Source organism: Phycodurus eques, chromosome 4, assembly GCF_024500275.1.
Source record: "Phycodurus eques isolate BA_2022a chromosome 4, UOR_Pequ_1.1, whole genome shotgun sequence".
Taxonomy (NCBI): domain Eukaryota; kingdom Metazoa; phylum Chordata; class Actinopteri; order Syngnathiformes; family Syngnathidae; genus Phycodurus; species Phycodurus eques.
The window spans coordinates 23,365,186-23,383,909 of record NC_084528.1 but is presented as its reverse complement, the minus strand read 5'-3'; the positions used below and the strand labels follow the sequence as shown (position 1 = coordinate 23,383,909).

General features: G+C 40.0%; 1 protein-coding gene across 1 annotated transcript in view; it reads left to right on the top strand.

Annotated features, from left to right (window-relative positions):
* Positions 1-18,511, top strand: part of atg5 (ATG5 autophagy related 5 homolog (S. cerevisiae)) — a 34,250-nt gene extending 15,739 nt beyond the window's left edge. The window contains exons 7-8 of the mRNA XM_061675720.1: positions 9,189-9,306; positions 16,435-18,511. Of these exons, the coding sequence (XP_061531704.1) occupies positions 9,189-9,306; positions 16,435-16,571 (255 nt within the window). The 3' untranslated portion in view covers positions 16,572-18,511. The remainder of the gene's footprint in view (positions 1-9,188; positions 9,307-16,434) is intronic.
* The last annotated feature ends 213 nt before the right edge of the window (positions 18,512-18,724 follow it).

Below are 18,724 nucleotides of genomic sequence, written 5' to 3'. Positions count from 1 at the left end.
TGGTCCATCTTGTGTCAAGTAGCTATGTCGAGGTGAGTTTAAGAGCTTAATTTAGAGAAAAGTATTGCTTTGCTGCCATCTTGTGGCAATTTAGTGTCAAGGACGTATGTGGAAGTGAGTTGCAGAGCTTCATTTAGACCAAATTAATGCTTTGCCGCTGTCTTTTTGCATCTATAGGAACTATAAAGCTTCAGGTGGGGCCAATTACTGGCAGATTTTCAGTATTCGCAGCAAGTCTCGTTCCCTACCCACCACAAATAAAATCCATTGTCAATTCAAAATTAATTATCTCTTAGTTTTTTCATTTTTAATAAATGTGCAAAATATTTAAAAATATGTTTCTCATTTTCATTTCGGGGTTTTGTGTGTAGAATTTTGAGGGAAAACAAGTTTAATCCACATCCAAGTGTTGCCTTTTTTACTTTTATACACATTGTGATGAATTGTGGCTGACTTTCATCCAGTGTATTGCTAATGGTTGTACCGCGATATTATAAAAGTATGGCACTAATATTGTCTGGTGAACAGGTACGCCTCCATGTTACCGCTCTCTGACTCAGCATTTAATCACCCGACAGAACCACCCTCCTAACCTCACCGCCTCTCTGGAAGCTGCGTGCTTTGAAGAATGCATATTTATTGCCTCCAAGATATCTTGTAATGGCTGGGTGAGACGAGGAGGAGGGTGACGGGGTGACTACACAAACAATTACAAAACAAGGGAATGCTCCACATGCTGTTGTGGGTGAAGATGCCAAAGGCAACAGGTGACGAGGACGTCACGCGGGGCTTTACTGTAAGGTACTCTTAGCACAGCCGTGACCGTCAATGAACGACGTCGACGTGTTGCAATCCGTCTTGACACTAACAGGAACACAACACTAGGTTATTTTGGGTTTCGACATAATTAATTCCATATCTGCTGTGTTGTATATTCATTCCTTCAACCGCATTTGTTTGTAATTATATGTGTACAGTGAAGCCCCGTTTATCACTGGGGGGTACATTCCACACGTAGGCTAGGTGAAAATCTGGGATATAGCGACTGTATAAATATGTTTTTTAAAATAGTTTTATCCCTCTCACACGTCTGAAAACACACTTGAACTTAGTAAAACACTTTTTAAATTTTTCATTAGCGCCGGTTTTCACACTCTCACTGTCAAAAAAATTTAACACTATCTGATAATATAACTTTGAGGAAACAAACAAAAAAAAGATTGATCCACACAGTTCTCCAAATAAGAGCCAAAGAATGCTTGTATCTCAAATTTCTGCTCACAACTCACAGCAAAAAAAATATTACAAACGACAGCTCGTGTTTTGAAAAACTCGTGAGTCGGGCCACCTGTATCTGAAGGCACCATTGTAGCATTAAAATTTTTTTACGAAATAGCGGGGCCGCAAGCGATAAACCGCTACGTAGTGAGGGTTCACTATAGACCCATCCATCCACTTTCTGAGCCGCTTATCCTCACAAGGGTCGCGGGAGTGCTGGAGCCTATCCCAGCTATCTTCGGGCAGGAGGCGGGGTACACCCTGAACTGGTTTCCAGCCAATCGCAGGGCACATACAAACAAACAACCATCGGCACTCACATTCACACCTACGGGCAATTTCGAGTCATCAATTACCCTAGCATGCATGTTTTTGGGATGTGGGAGGAAACCGGAGTGCCTGGAGAAAACCCACGCAAGCACGGGGAGAACATGCAAACTCCACACAGGCGGGGCCGGGGATTGAACCCCAGTCCTCAGAACTGTGAGGCAGACGCTCTAACCGGTCGGCCACCGTCACTATAGACCATTAATTAAAAAAATCTAGAAACTATTCTTTGTGTTGCTTGATGGAAGTAAGCGTGCGATCATCAGATCTAGCAAACAATGGTGTCTCGTGATATCATTTCAAGTTCTGCAACAAACAACCAAAGTCGATGGAATTTTAATTCCCAAATGGACAGGCTCAAAGTTCAGTGGAAACAATTATTGATTGACAGCACTGTTCCCCCATTCCCATTATTTGGCCATCACTTAGGCGGATTGAATCCCCTTCGCCACCAATTAGGCGACGTGTTGAGTTGCGCTGCTCTTTTCACCGAGTGAGAGCGAGGCTGTGACTCTCGTGTCGCCATGTGCCGCCTTGCCAGCTAAAGTGTCAGGGCGGCTCAAAAGAAAGTGTCTTCATCACCTCTGAAAACAATAGCCCCGGCTTCCATTATTCATGGCCCTCACATTTTAAAAATGTATTCAAGTCGCTGTCACTTAGCGCACTCTCCCTACTTCAACATGGCCCGGATTGCTGTGGATCAGTAATGGGCAGTCAGCAAGGCCGTCTCTGCTGGCCTTAACACTCAGAAACACTGACCTAAATTTACAACCGAAATTCTTAAATTTGTTCAATGAAATTGTATTTATTTATTTTCACCATTCTATTCTCTTCATTTTGTACCGTTTTTCTTGGCTACATTGCTTCTACACTGCATTAGAAATTATTATGCAGTTGGCATAATTTTAAGTCATCAACCGTCAGAATATAATTAATGAAAACATTTTTTTAACAAATTTGCCAATGATAACAGTATTTTTTTGAAAATTTAAAAAATGTAAACTACACTGTTCCAAATTATTATGCACAACAGAGTTTCAAGACATTTGACAGGTTTTAAAGAACTGTCATTTGTTGAATTTGCAGCATTAGGTCATATTTGCTGAAATCAAAAGCTATTTCAATCAAAACATCATTAACAAGTAAAGTTTATGACATAGGACCCCTTATTTGATAGCAGCTTCACAATTATTACATTCATTAAACTTGTGACTTTCAGGATAGTTTCTGCTTGAATTTGTTTGAGATGGTAAAGTGAAAATAAATGTCTTCTAAATTTGACACACCACAGAGAAGACTGTTGTTCACAACTCTGCCAAATTTGAATGATTAAAATAATGGCCCAGGACATAAAATGAGGTTTCCTAATCTTGAAAAATCAAGTCTTTCTCTGCACTCTCAAAAGCTGTGGCCGTGTGTGCTGACTATGTTGAATCCATGGCTTGTTCAGCTGTCAACTGTTAATCAAACACCACTACTATAAACTGTAAAAATGGATACTGCTCCATCTAACATCTTCCACCAGGTAGTCATGGGGCTTTTCCATACCACGACAACGAGATGCTCTCGGGCCACCACACAAACATAAAGCTCCTGTCCAAACGCTGCATGCCACATAGAAAAAAAATTTCCCCCTCGCTCTCCTGCCCTTCTCTCTGACGCGTGTACACTCACGGCTGACAACGAGGCACTCTAAAGCGGACACACCAGTGGACTAGCCAGTAGGAAAGATGTACTTACGGGGTGTAGGCACAGCGAGCTAACTAACTGCATGTCGCAATTGAGTCGGATAACTGCTAAAGAAACAAAATCGCTCAAGTGCTTATATAGTAGTGGGGTGGCGGCTCGCGTCAGGGCCCAAGTGCGTCACATGGCCCCATTTTAGTCCGTTTAAAGCTATATCCCCACAAATAGTGCTGCATCGTTCTCAGTCTACACGTTTTCAGCAGTTATCTTCAGACATACTGTATATAATGTATTGAAAAACAATGTATTAAAAACCAAATCTCTCAATTCACTTTACTGGGTCATTAAGTTGATCGCAACGATGTAACCTCTCCATAGTGGGCCCATGGTATGATCCCAGTTTGTTGCTTTCTATTCAAACACATTTTTAAGGGTATCTGAAATAGAAAAACAAATGTTAAAAATATTTATGAAAACTTATGGGACACCCTGTGTTGTGTTATTGTATGTTATTGATGGTTTATATAATTGCCAAGGGATAGGGCTGCTACTAAGAGGTGGCTTAAATCGTGTAAATCCCAGGAACCAAATGCATGGCCCGCCATTGCTGTGGATGACTCAGTCTTTCTGTGTAACATGAACGTTGGCTTCGACGCCTCCCACGCCAATTTCGCCACCTTCGCCCGGCTGCTCCGCGGTGTGTAGTTACCGCATGGTCACCCGCTCCCGCTGCACACTGGTTTCCTTTTCACGGCACTCATGATTAGCGCCTATCGTGTGTCTCCCAGGCTCTTGTATGACACCTCAGCTTGGGTGTCGACACAGTGCGAACGGGCCAACGCTGCGAGGTGTGAAGACTGATGGCAAGCTCATCTGGCTCTGGCCGAAATCTCCATCATAATGACACACTGGCAGTTCGTATACATTAGCGGAACTGGACCACAACAGGACGACATCATCAATCAGTTTTAGCTGGGACATAGATTACTGTGTCTAAACTAAACTATCCATCCATCAGTTAGTTTTCTATAACACTTGTCCTGGAGTCTATCCCACCTGACCTCAGGTGAGTGGTGGAATACAACTTGGGCTGGTCACCAGCCAATGTTAGGCCACATAAAGGCAATCAAGCTGGTTACCAGCCCTTCTATGTAGCACAGGTCGCCAGCCAACTGCAAGGCAAACCTTCCATTCGTTTTGTTTAGCGCTTGTCGTTTTCTGGTTGCAGCTAACTGGAGTCTGTTCCAGCAGACTTCAGGTGAGGGGTTGGGTACACCCTGAACTGGTTACCAGTCAATTGCAGGGCAAACTATCAATCCTTCCATCCATCCATTCATTTTCTACAGCCCTCATTTATGTTGCGGGTACAATGGGCCTCTTTGGATTCTGGATTTTTTGTTTTGTTTTGTTTTTTGGGTTTTTTTGTGCTTCGAAGCTTGCCTTTCCTATCCAAGTACTATCCTGGAAGTATTTGGACGAAATATTGTTTAAATTCAAAAAATGCTTAAGAAAGGTGCCTCGATGCAACCTCCTGACAGACCTTTGCGAAAGAAAATGACATATGTTCCCTCCCAATAATCCTTTACGGCAGCAATATTTGAAGCAACAGGCCAACGATTCTCGAGAGTTCCACGCTAGAAACTTGCGTCAGCAATACTCGTCATTGCGCGATGTCTGTTTGATAAAGTGGCGTCGAATTCATTTGAAACAGTGATGACCTTTGCTATGTTTGAAATGAAGCACCTTTTCGTCTTGCCTTGACCCGATATTTTTTCCCACCAAGGTTGGAACGATGAATTTTTTTTCCACAGAGGTTAATGAAAGGTGGTATAAAGAAGAGGCCCCTGGAGTCTTTTAACAAATGTATTTGAATGTGGGTTGGGGTACCTGTGCACTTGGCTATTTGCTGTTGTAGCCTGCTAGATTGTCCAGGTAATTATTAAAGTTGACATCAAATGCCACTTTTGCTATATTTTGTGTTCATTAGCACCTTCCTGTTGACATTTTTATGACGAATGAGAGACAAGACTGACATCAAGGTGGTTTATTGTGACACATTTAGATACACTTGGATTTTTGTTAATAAATTGGTTTGATTTTGACCCAGACAAAGCTCCCTTCAAATCCAAGGTCAAGTGTTTCTTACTTGTGCCATCCTGACCAAAATATGTCACGATATGAAATAAAATTTGGGGTAGAAAAAAAGACTCTCTTAACATTGGTCCCGTCACTGAACATGGCCAAACAGAACAGTGCAGACACACATGACTTCTCCATAACCAAAACAATAATAGTCCCGCACACTGTTGTAGTTCTGCTATTGTGAGTCGCATTTACTACAAAAGCCAAATGTAAAGCCATGCATATTTAGGTCTATTCTAATGTGGTTGCACTTTACTGTGGTGTACAACCGCATTGCATCAGACTGAGAGCTTTTTCTAGTGTTTGAAAAGGGGATATATATGTAAAGATGACTTTTTAATGTCTTGTACTATATAAAAAAAAGTCTGGAGTGCCTGCCTACCCATCACCTGTGAAATTAAACAAGCAAGTAAATGCTTAGTAAGTGGCTAGATTTGTCAGTAGCTTTTTTTTATGAAAATATTGTGATAGGGTTGGAAAAATAACTAAATATAATGACAGTGTCGCTAAGTGGGCAAAGGAAACCGGAGCACTGAGAGAAACCCCATGGAAGCACAGAGAGAATGTGCAAACTCCACACTGGAGGGCCTGAGCTGATTCAAACTCAGCACCACTTTGAGACAGCCGTGATAACCGCTGGTCCACCATGCTAACCACTAGGTCAGTGATTTCAAAGCACTGTCCCGCGGATATGAGTGTGTCGTGAGATTATCAGGTGTGCCCGTGAAATGATCCATTTTCACTTGGGGAGTCTGGCCATAACTTCATACACCTTGAGACCACCAACAGGCCGCTGGCAGAACAGCAGGCGGCCCACATAAGGACTGTGAAAGTTTGGTCTAAGACAGCAGAGGGACTGTAGGAGTTTGTTTTAAGAGAAGTATATTTGAATTTAAAAAAAGAATAGGTGATGTACCGTAGTTATTATTAGTTTTACGATTTATTGTTTTTTTATGTTCTATGTTCAGTATTTCTTATATACAGAAATTTGTTATGGCTGCGGTTGTTTTTTTGTGTTAGAAAAAACGTTGAATTGAATTATTTTCCTCATCAATCTATGCCAGTGACATATTGTGACCGGCAGAATAATAAATGTTAGTCCAGTAGATGGCAGAATGTGCAATTAACCGATTTATCTACCTGCTGCTATTCATCAGAATAATAGCTGTGTATTCAACTAAACAGGTCCATATTTCACTCTGTGGAAGTAAATTGAGTATACTTTTTGTGACATTTTTGTTTGGTGGTGTGCTATGAGATATTTCAAATGTAAATTATGTGCGGCCCAAACTATAACCCCAATTCCAATGAAGTTGGGACGTTGTGTTAGACATAGATAAAAATAGAATACAATGATTTGCAAATCCTGTTCAACCTATATTTAATTGACTACACTACAAAGACAAAATATTTAATGTTCAAACTGATAAACCTTATTGTTTTTTGCAAATAATCATTAACTTCAACTTTATGGCTGCAACAAGGTCCCAAAAAGTTGGGACAAAATCATGTTTAACACTGTGTTACATCACCTTTTCTTTTAACAACATTCAGTAAACGTTTGGGAACTGAGGACACTATTCAATTAAATATAGGTTGAACATGATTTGCAAAAAATTGTATTCTGTTTTTATGTTTAACAATACATCCGAACTTCATTGGAATTGGGGTTGTATTAGAAACAGGTCTTTGTATTGTTGCTGTCTAGTTCATTTTCCGTAATAGGGAAAGAGTTTGCCGTGTGAAAGGAAAAATAATTTTGCTGAACCCTGAATCCTTCAAGATAGAATCAATTAAGCGCTACACGATTATCGTGATTCATTTAACCTTAGGCCGAGCCAGTGACGTTCTCATGCTTCCCAGTAAACGCACCTGATGACTTCCAGACTGATGAAGATTTGCGCAACACCTCAGCACGTCCATTGCGTCTCACGTCTGCCGCAAAAATGCCACCGATGGCTCATCGGGCTACTTCCAATCAGCCCCCTCCTCCGTTTATCAGCACCCTGGACTTCCCCTAGATCGCCTTTCATCTTTCCAGTTATTGTGACATCAAATGTGGGATGATTCATTTGCATTCACATCGGAATAATCGGTGGGATCGTCTTCAGCAGAACAGGTGCAGTCCAGGATGTGGGTGTGGTTGTGGGGGGAAAAAGCATGTTTCTCGCCTCTCAGAGAGTTCATGTGAGCTATTGTTTCATGGGCAGATGGTTCTGGAAAGCAGCAAAACACATGAATGGGCCTTAATGTAAGTCAGCTGGCAAGTGACTGAAGCTAAATCACTTTGGAGCAAGCATTGACTTTTTAAAAGCAGAGAGAAACACATCTGTCTTTATAAAGATAATAGCTTTTGATATTAGATATTAATTTAACAATACAGTGATGCCTTGAGATACGACCTGACTTACAAGTGTTTTCGAGATACGAACTGTGGTTGGGCTGATTTTTGTTGTTGGTTTTTTTGTTTTATTTTGTTTCGTTTTTTGCTTTGACTTGAAAATTTAAGATATGATCAAAAAGCTGTTGATGATCACTTCCAGTATATATTCACCGTCAAACAATGTTAAACAGAGAGGATTGCACGTTGTATATTTAAATCAACCACATAGCTTTGCCTTAGAAAAGTCGCTTTAGCTTAATGCCAACAAACAATACAAAATGCCCTATAGAGGCTGACGAATAGCATCGGTTTTGTAACCCTTTAAACAATAGAAATGTTATAAAATATGAAATAGAAGTGTTTTGCATGATGAGCATAGTCATGGAATAAGTTAAACTCTTATCTCCAGGCACCACTGTATATATATATGTATATGACTTAAAGGAGCCCTTTGATATTTTTTTACAATTTAAAAGAGTTCCTTGGTGTCTTGTGGCCAAAATCCACAAAGGAGGAAGAATTACTTCATGCTCAACATCCACTTTGACACTGCTTGAAACCACACTGTTTTGGTCAAGCAGTTCTGTTTCATGCAACGGCTGAGTACACCTTTTGTTACCATGACAATCAGGGACCGCGCTAGAGCTTTGCGAGGGTTACTCAGTGTTGGCAACTCGGTGACTTTTCTGACCCTAAAAAAAGCCACTAGTGACTTTTTGTGGTGTTATTGGAGATTTATCCAACAACATTTGTGTCCAGACTGCAAATGATTGGCACTTGTGCGAAGCCACTACTGGCTAATTTAAACATATCTCCCACCAGAAAGATTTTATTAATTTTACCTGGTGGAGGCAGCACTTCATCAACCAGCTGCCAAATTACACTTTGTCCGTTAGTGTAGTGAATTCATCGACAAACACAAACTCCACCCAACCCCCGTGTCGACATTGCCGCCGAACGTTAGCATATCTGCAATTTATCAGAAGCTAATGCTGTTAACACTGTGAGCTAATGCTAATCTGTACTATCAATCATGGTTACCTTTTGGCTTTGACATGATCATTCGTATGCCTAGTTTGGCTCTTGAAATCGGTGGCCGTTCGCCCAGCCTAGCTGCTAAGTTATGAGCGAAGGAACTTGTGTGATAGCAGTTTTATGCAACTTTGACAAATTCTGATATCACAATCCACACAATTTAGAACGGTTCGCTCACAGACCCCAGAAAAAGATTACAAAATATTTACTTGGTTGTTGAATTTAACACTTGGGCCGGCAGAGACTCCTGACATACAACTATTCGTATGCAGACAAGGAAAAAAATAACTTTTTACGTATGTTCCCCTTTAACTCTTAATTCATTTATTCGTTGCAGACGATGAGCGACAGGCCCTTCATCCAGAAACTCTTCCGTCCCGTTTCACCCGAAGGCAACGCGCACACGCTTGGCGACCTGCTCAAAAAGATGTACCCTGCAGCATTACCCGTTCATGGTATGTAACACACACATGGACTTAGCAGATATATTTACTCTGGTAGTAAAAAAAAAAAAAGAGTCGGGAGACCAGCTTGATCTTATTCGCTTTTTTGAAAAATAGTCAAGGTCGGTCCTGTTCTATCCTGACTCATTTCCTATTCATTGCATTTTCTATATATAAATAGTATGTTAAATTGTGATCTTTCACATGTGTGACCACACGGGGTTTGACGCTCTTTCTCTGTGACGTAGAACTGTCATCTGAGGGGGTTGAAGGGAAAGCGATGATGTACAGATAGACGGCATGTCAGGATAACAAATGCTATTTGCAGGCTACACAACAACTGCTATTTCTAGGTGGTGTCCTCCGCTGGTAGTAAGTAGCATTGTGGGTCATCACAACTCTTAATTTATATTGTGATTTTAAAATTTTAACTTGTAAATACAGCGAACCCCTCATTTACATTTATCTTGCTGGATATGTTTCAGACCTGCCCATGATAGGTGAAAATCCACACTATATAGAAACCATGAAAAAAGAAACACTCCCACACTCCTTTATCACATTTAAACTTACTAATACACACTTTTTAATATACCTCTGCACCAGTTCTCACTCTCTTGCTGTCAAGAAATGGGGGACTATCATAGACTTTGAGGTTAATGGGGAAAAAAACAAAAACTCTCGTTCGAACAGTTCTCCAAATAGGATGCAAAGTGAGCTTTCTTCACAGTTTATTCATCACTCCCAGTTTAAGTTTTCTGTAAAACTGACAGATAAAACAAAATAAAATTAAGCATTGTATATTTAAACACATAACAATAATTGTAATTTATAATAATAATAAATGTAATTTTGTCCAACCAAAGTCCACTAGCTTAATTCTAGCATATACGTAATTCAAAATGCCGTAGATTGGCTATTGGAAATTTACGTATATGTTGCCGTAATTACTTCAACCAACTGCACTTTAACACGCACAGAGCGGCAACAGTAATACTCACAGGTATCTTATGCTGCAGACCTACATTTAAATAGTAAATAAATGCATAATGTCCACGTGAAGGAGGTTGTGTGTGGCCCAAGTAGAGATGAGAGGAAGCAGCAGCAGTCTAAACACACAGAGGAGGGGAAGTAGATAAGGGGACAATGGAGCGTCAGGACAGACGACCCGCAGGAGACTCACCTGCTCGCTGGAGACAGAGAAAGCCCACCTACACACACACACACAACTATGTGTCTGTCGCCTACCTGGCTGTCTCATTCACTTTTGGTCCTCTCCAAGGACACGCCTCACCTTCAGGCCCACTTTACTCTGACTTGGTGTGCTGTTGTGAGCGTTTAGAGCATGTTCACTTTCATATTTGACATATATTAATTTAAACAATTGTTTTAATATTATTTAAAAACCTGCCTTTTTCAACTTTTGACCAGGACAATCACTGGCCACAACATTAGGTACCCAATCTAATAATTGCCAATGCAAAAATATAATACAAATATAATGTTAATTTTTGAGTGACTGTCAAAGTATTGATTTTTCATGAATTTGAAATATTTTTATTGTCTTGCATATAGTTTACAGTGGTGTACAGCAGGACTGCGACATACAGTGAGCTGTTTCTAATGGTTTGGTTACTATATGTAGCTTGATAAAATATGATTACACATTTTTAAATGTATTTTTATTTTTAAATTAAGAATATTTGCAAAATAAAATAAAACCTATTTATTCCAAAGTAATAACAAAATAGAAAGTCAATCAAATAAAATCAAAATCCAAATGTAAAATTGTTTACGTTAGTGGGTCCCTTAAAAACACTTTATAAATTGACGTAATTATTATTAGTAATAATATTAATAATAATTAGTCATAGTCAGTATAACACTGGATGTAAAGGTAAACCGTAATAAATGACTTAAATGTAAATATAAAAGCAGTTGTTTTTAAGTTTCTAGTATTGTATTATATGGATGACTAAATGATGTAATATTGATGAAAACAGCAATATAAGTTAAATTATCAAGTGTAATAAGAAAATAACACATAACTTTATTCATAAAACGCTTTTAAAAAACAATCTCAGTTGAAACAAAGCGCAGCACATAAATAAAATAATAAATAATAATATAAATATTACATTTGTTAAATACATTAAATATATTTTTTTATTTAAAATGAAATAATAGAGATTAAGTGTTAGGATTAAAAACATTTATTTACTTCAACTTCTATGTAAATTCAATAAAGGCAGATGCAATGCTTGTTTGTTTTCATTTTAATTTATCTTGATCGCAGATTCAACTGTAGCTGTCCCAGTGTGCATGTTTGACATTCATTCATCAATCAAGAAATGATGAATAAACATTGGTAAATGGAAAGCTCTCTGACTGATGATGATGAATGGACATAATCCAGATGTTCATCTCATTTCCTGTCGTGTGGCTCAGATGTTAAAGATCTTGGTCTCTCCTGACACAGGAGCTGCGGTCCTCTTTAAAGGTGTCAGTCAGGTGTAGTCTCTTCCTGAGGTCTAGTCTTCATCTTGCTTTCATGTCTTTGACGTCAAGTCTCTGACTCTTCTGATCAAGGTGAAAGTGCTCTTTTGTGGCCTCCTCCTTGTCTGGCAGATAGCGGGGGGGATTATGGAGGTGTTTGGATTAGAGCCAGCGGGTCGTATGTTGGCGGCATCGGTGGGCTTTGCCACTGCTATTGTTCCACAGTTCAGACCCCAAACGTGGAGGTCCCAGCCCCTCTGTGATCTTTCACACATCAAAGGAGAGCCACGCGTGTGTTGTGTCTGAGGGTGAGGCGTCAGGTTTGACAAGGGCGATATGTCCCTCAAATAAAATCTCTGATTTTTTTCACAAAAATCTGATTTCACATTTTAATAAATTTTTTTACCCCCTTCAATTATAGAAAACTCAAAACATGACTGCACTTTGTTTTGCTTTTGGGGTTTGCTTTGTATCTCCTGATACCAAACAAACCCGCAAGTTTTATTGTACCAGCATTAATTTGCTTCAACATTAATAGAAATAGTGTTAAACATTTTGTGGTCATCTAGAAATGTCCTTATTTTTTTAAAGATAACCACTTTTTTTTTTTTTTTTTACCACAATAACATTGTCTAGAATAGTGATTCCTGCAGCCAAAGATTCTTCCAATTTCACTTAATTGTTCTGAAATATACTTACTTACTACAAATCATGTATATTTGTTCATCTATCTATGCCAGCAATGTATAGTGACAGGCAGAACAATTAAATGCTCTTCCAGTAGATGGCAGTAAGGAAACAATTACAGTGGCCCCCTCATATTCACGTTCAGCATTTGGATAGTCACCTATTTGCAGATTTTTTGGAGGAACCTGTCCCAATATCTGCGGAAACCCCCTCTTATTTGTGATATTTTTTCCTGATCCCATGCTTTTTCCTATTTTTTTTTACCCGATCCCCCACGTATTGGTGTGTTTTTCTATTTATTTATTGTATTTTATTTTTTTAAATTATTTTTTTTGTGGTGGGAATTCAAATTTTTTTTTTCTTTTCATGGTAATTATAACGAGCATCATTCATTCGCAATTTTGGCTGTTCGCAGTCGGGTCTGATCCTTATCCCCTGAGAAAAGCGGGGGTTCACAGCATCTATCTTTCCACTATTTGGGAATTTTTGTTTGGTGGTGTGCTCTTGAGTTTTTTTCAAATGTACAATGCAGTGTATATAAAAATAATAATACATTTTCCCATGTCCGTTTGGGAGATTTTGTTATGATCCGATGAAACCAAGGGTGAACGGCCATTGGACGCCTCTAAGATGAGATCATCGTCTCGGTGGAGACGGCTACCTGCATCTGTTATCCAGTGAATAGCTGCAGGACTTATTAGCAACTAATACAATTGCGCATATACGCATGCACAGTAAAATGGTGTAAACTAAGTCTAAACATCATGAAATATTTTGTAAATGTGGCATGGCAGCAGTTGTAGCTTGTCACAATAAAGTAAAAAAATTAAATAAAGTTATTCCTTGATTTGTTGTGATTGGGTGTGAAAATTCTGATTTGATTCAGATTTTTTTTCGGTGGACTCAAATGCCAATTCGAGTCACCACCCATTTGTGCATTGCCCTAAAATAAACTCAAATGATTGATAAAATTGTTTGACCCCAAAGCTTCCGCAGTCCAGCAACCGTAAGAGAAAAACAAGGTAGCTTCCCAGACGGCTGTTCCCAGCATGCAACAGGAAAAAGTCTGACTTCCACGCCAGGTGTGATGTTGAGTAACCTTTTGCCCACGCATGACACATTTTAGACTTTTCTTGTAATCCTTTTTCCTCTCGGCTTTAGCACAACATGTTGAGTTTTTTTGTTTGGGAAGAAGCAAAGGCCTGACTGACAGATGCATTGACCCCCCCCGCCCTCTCTCCAGTTGCACTCTGGGAATTAAAACATCCTCAACTGCCATGATGTTGATGCTTAGTCAGACCTTGTGTGTTTGTATACACTATTGTAGCATGTCCGTATGTCTGCGTGTGAGTGGGCGTGGGGTGTGGGCCACTGAGATTTTCCCCATCTCTCATTCATAGAGTACACCACACCCAGTCACAAGTTTGTGAGTGTGTGTGTGTGTGTGTGTGTGTGTGTGTGTGCGCGTGTGTGTGTGTGTGTGTGTGCGTGCGCATGCGTGCGTGTCAGAAAGTGCGTCTGCAGAGTTAATCATCTGATTGGAGGTGATGATAACTGCTTGGCCTTCACTGACCCCTAAGTAAAAAAAAAAAAAGTTTATTTCAGAAAAATGGACGCTCTGTCTCAATCAAAGCCATGTCCACGCATACAGGGGTATTAAAATAAGGTATGTTTATATCAGAATCATCTTTATTTGCCAAGTATGTCCAAAACACACAAGGAATTTGTCTCCGGTAGTTGGAGCCGCTCTAGTACAAGTTCAGAAACACCAACCTTATCCGAGCGAATAGCTAATTCACACACTCGTAACAATATTGGCAGGAACAAATGCAAGTAAAGAGCAACGTGTAGCTTGATTTTGTACACGTACAGTACTGTATATAAAAACATCACCACAATGAATTCTTGGTTCCTATAATGCTTTTCGCTGACTACATTGCCGGACCGTCAGTGTGAGGAACGGTGCCAATGCTTAAGGCAGTGAATCGAAATGTCTGCATGGGACATGTTCATGTCACTGAAGCAGAGTACAAAGGCATGTGCTTGTGTAGAGTGTCTGGATGGTGACCTCAAATGGACAAATAAAATACCTTCACCTCTCTAAAGTGTCATTTAATGGCATTGAATTGCATTTATGAAACGTCTAAATTGTTATAACAAATATTTGGTCACTACTTCACTAAATTAATTTATTGGTGGGAGTTTCTGGAACGTAACCCCCGCAATCAACGAGGGTTTACTGTATCACACTATTAATGTGGAATTATCTTCCTCAGTGGATACGGAAGTCAAAATCACAATACTGTGCCTATGACTGAATGCATGTTTGGAGGTCCACTCGTTAAAAAGGGGGTGTGCCTGCCATGCTATAGATCAGCAGTGCCCTGCATCTTTCCTTGTTCCACACAACGGGCAAGACACTTCAATGTATTTGATTTCCGACATAGATCAAATAAAAACAAATGATTCAAAATTAAACTCTCCATGGCGCCATTACAATGACGGTAGTGGTTGTGACTGGCTCGTTTACACAAATTCCAAGCTGCTAGCAGAATATTTGAAGCAGAACTGCTCCTCGCAGCTGAAAAAAGTCAGCTGGTGCTGAATTTCTTTCGCCAATTAATATGATATAATATGTTGACGTTTGGCCATCAAATGTAATGCAGTAATAATAACACATTACGGCCGTTGGGCAGTCGATGAGCGTATATGGGCCAGGTGTGCCCCACACCATTCGCACGAGTCAGCCGCCATGCCATCACCGAGCCGTCACAGGCCGTCGGAGCAGTGAAGTGACTCAAAACGTGCAAGACGATGTTTCACCTTCACGGGGAACAGGACTTATAACAGTGTCTTGAGTGCGGAAGAAGAAAGGTGCTTAAGTTCACAAGATAATGTGTGTAGTTTGTTTGCCTGTCCAGATTTGACAGAGAACACGCACATTCCAGGGTTGCTCCACCCAGAGTGCGGACCTGGCATGAGGGTGCATAAATGACAGGTTTGAGTTGAGGAACCAGAAAAGTGCGCAGAATTGTGCCTTTTCTAACTTATGCACGCGGGAGAAAATGTTCCTTAGTGAATGTGACGCTCAGTCATTGCCAAAAGAATCTCAAAACATCCACACTGTGTCCTATTTTGCCACCCTTTCCCCCTCTTTGTGGGAATCATGACAATTGTGCCATGTTTTTGTGGTTCAATAAAAAGTAATACAGTGCAGAATACTGAATGTGAAGCCTCAAAAGATGATATCAGGTTGCAGTTCTACCATATGTAATTCTCAATCGCTTGGTGTGTGCTAAAAGATGAGCCACTTCAGCAACTGAACATGGCTGCAACGTTCAGCCATTTCACTCGGTGTGTGTCGGGTCTAAAATGCACTATAATCTTTACAGGTAAATTTGATTTGACCCTCTGTTAACCTTTCAATGCACATGTCCAACTGTTTTTGCACAACAGCAAAATGTTGGACTATCCTTTTCTGAGTAGTTTACTGTACATTAACTTCCTGTCTGTCACTCTCCACACACACATTTGCACACTAGCTGAGGCGGTACCACGTAATATCAGGAGGGCGTCGTCATCGAGTACCAACCACCACCGCACCCAAAACTTGCTCATTCTCTAAAGTCGTCGGCTTTGTTTTCTGCTTCCGACGTTACAAAACGGAATTCACGCCAGTCCCGCTTTCTCTATGCTTTCAACGGTCAATCTGTGAATATGAGCTTCATTAGTATGTCGTGTTCATTAGTGTGAAACTGCAAAGTGTCAAAGTGAAAGTTTAACACTTAATCGACGTTTAACACGTAATCGACAAAAATAATCAACTCCCACCGGTCTGAACAAGTCCACCATCCTCCCCGTCATTTCTAGATGTTTCCACCTCTTAGTGTGCATTTACATGAAGTTGGTGGGTTTTGTACAGCTTTCAGTACCAAAGTAGCACTGTTTGTCACGCAGATGAGCAGAGGCGCTACCAGGTCGTGATCCACGGCATCGAGCCACTGCTGGAGACGCCTCTGCAGTGGCTCAGCGAGCACCTCAGCCACCCGGACAACTTCCTGCACATCTGCGTGGTGCCGTCGCCCTCCGACTGAGGGCCATCCAACCCTTACTGTTGCCACGGCAACAGACTCTACTAACTCTTTAGGAGAGCGTGCAATGAGAGGAATTCATGATGTTTCTCCAAGAACGATCCCTGATGCACATCTTCCTTGTCGGATGGTGACGTCGCCTAGGTGACCACATTACTGCACCTTAGCCACCATTTTGAGCTCTGATTTGGAAAGCTGTTTCAGCATTTATTCCATATCTATCCTTGATAAATTAATGCAATAGTATGCCCTTTTTCCTCACTAGTAAGATAAACTTGAATAACAACTGGGATGCACTAATAGAACCACTGCATCTTACTAGTAATGTTTTTTTTGTTTTTTTTTCCCCACGACTGCTTTCCCCAACTGTATGACATTTCTGCATACTAGTAGGACAACCTTGGCATACTAGTAGAACACTACTAGTTACTATGTTATGAGTTAGCCAAAACTGTGCAGTAGTTGACATCTGTGCGCTACTAGTACTACTAGTGAAATGCTAGGTGTTAACTTGTAGAATTTTATAATGTCACCAGTAGTCCTAGTAGGATGAAATTGTCAATTTGTGCACAATTTTGCCTCACTAGTAACCTTTAATTGTCCTACTGGAATGCAAAGGTCCTCCTAGTGAGGACAAACACTAAGAAGAAGTAAGAATAAATCCTCAAACGGCTTTCTGTGAAGCCATAAAGTAAGACGATTCAGCACTCGAGGAGAAAGACTAAATGACTAGGGAGCACTAGTAGAACAACTGTGTCTTACAAGTAATTTTTTTACACAACTGTGTGACATTTTTGCTCACTAGTAGAACAAATTTGACTTATTAATACAACTGCATGTTACTAGTGAAGTAAAACTGGTAGTGGGCATTTTGGTGTTACTTACTAGTCAGCTTCAGACGGCCACTATTGCGTGACACATGGCTACTAGTTGGGCCTAGTAGTGTTATTAGTGTAGCACAGTTTACTCGTAGGCCAAAAGTGTCACTAGTAGTGGGAATGTTTTTTTTACTAGTAAGACTCATTCATTCTACTAGTGCGCTTAAGTGTCTTACTAGAGAGGACAAAGAGTATACTAATAAATGGACCAAAAGCTGGATATCAAGAATGTCAAATACATGCTGAAATGGCTTTTTCATAACCATGAAATGACTAACAAGGAGGTATATATGGAGCATGACAATGGGGGGGTGGGGATTATTTGTGGCCACAATATAGATATAACGTGTGTGCAAAATACTAATTTGTGGCCACAAATGATCACAAAATTGTGGTTCACGAAGTATGTATATTGTCCGCAAAAAAATAAAAAAATAAATGATATCATCATTCCTGGATGCTTGAATAAGCAAACTGAGTGCACCCTAAGGTAGAGGTTGAAGACATCATTAAGCATTAAGCATTTTCTATCTAGTGTATAAACTTTGAACTAAAGGGTTCTAACCAATTAATAATGCCACAGAAATACTTAAGCGGTAATGGAAAATGCATGGTTGATCATTTATTCAGCTTTAGTAAATTGATGACGCAACCACTTTTATTATCAAAAAGTATCAGTATTGCGATAATGGCTTTGGTTTTATTTAAACGATGGTTATGAAAATGTATTCAGCTTTAGTGATTTAATGATACATCCACTTCAATTATTAAGTGTTGGTGAGTTCTGAACAAAATCTTTGATAATATGATATTTCATGATGATAAAAATATGTTCTATTAACCTGTACACTTAGTAACACATTGTATTGTGTTTGCATGTTATGTCTATATTATGGTCACAATTTTAATATATTTTTCCCCCCCCCCCATGTCATGTCTGGAGCTTTATAGGTTTATGACCACTTAAAACTACACTTTTTCTTTGTCCAGGTTGTTGTTGTGTCCTTCACGTTCCTTCACTGTGGTCTGCAGTCAAAAGCAAGAACAATAAACTGCTGATTTGTTTGTGTGGCCGTCTTGTTTACGCGCTGTTCATGTGGTCGCGTCACGCCTCAGTTCAGCTTCTTTTTGGATGTGACTTCAATTGACCGCATTTGTTGATATTCTATTTTTAGTCGTCCATATTTTGCGGCCGACGTCACGTGGTGTCCATGTTGGGATGAATGAGGCCCAGACTGGATCAGTTTTCTTTGGTCCGTGTCACTAATCCCCCATGAT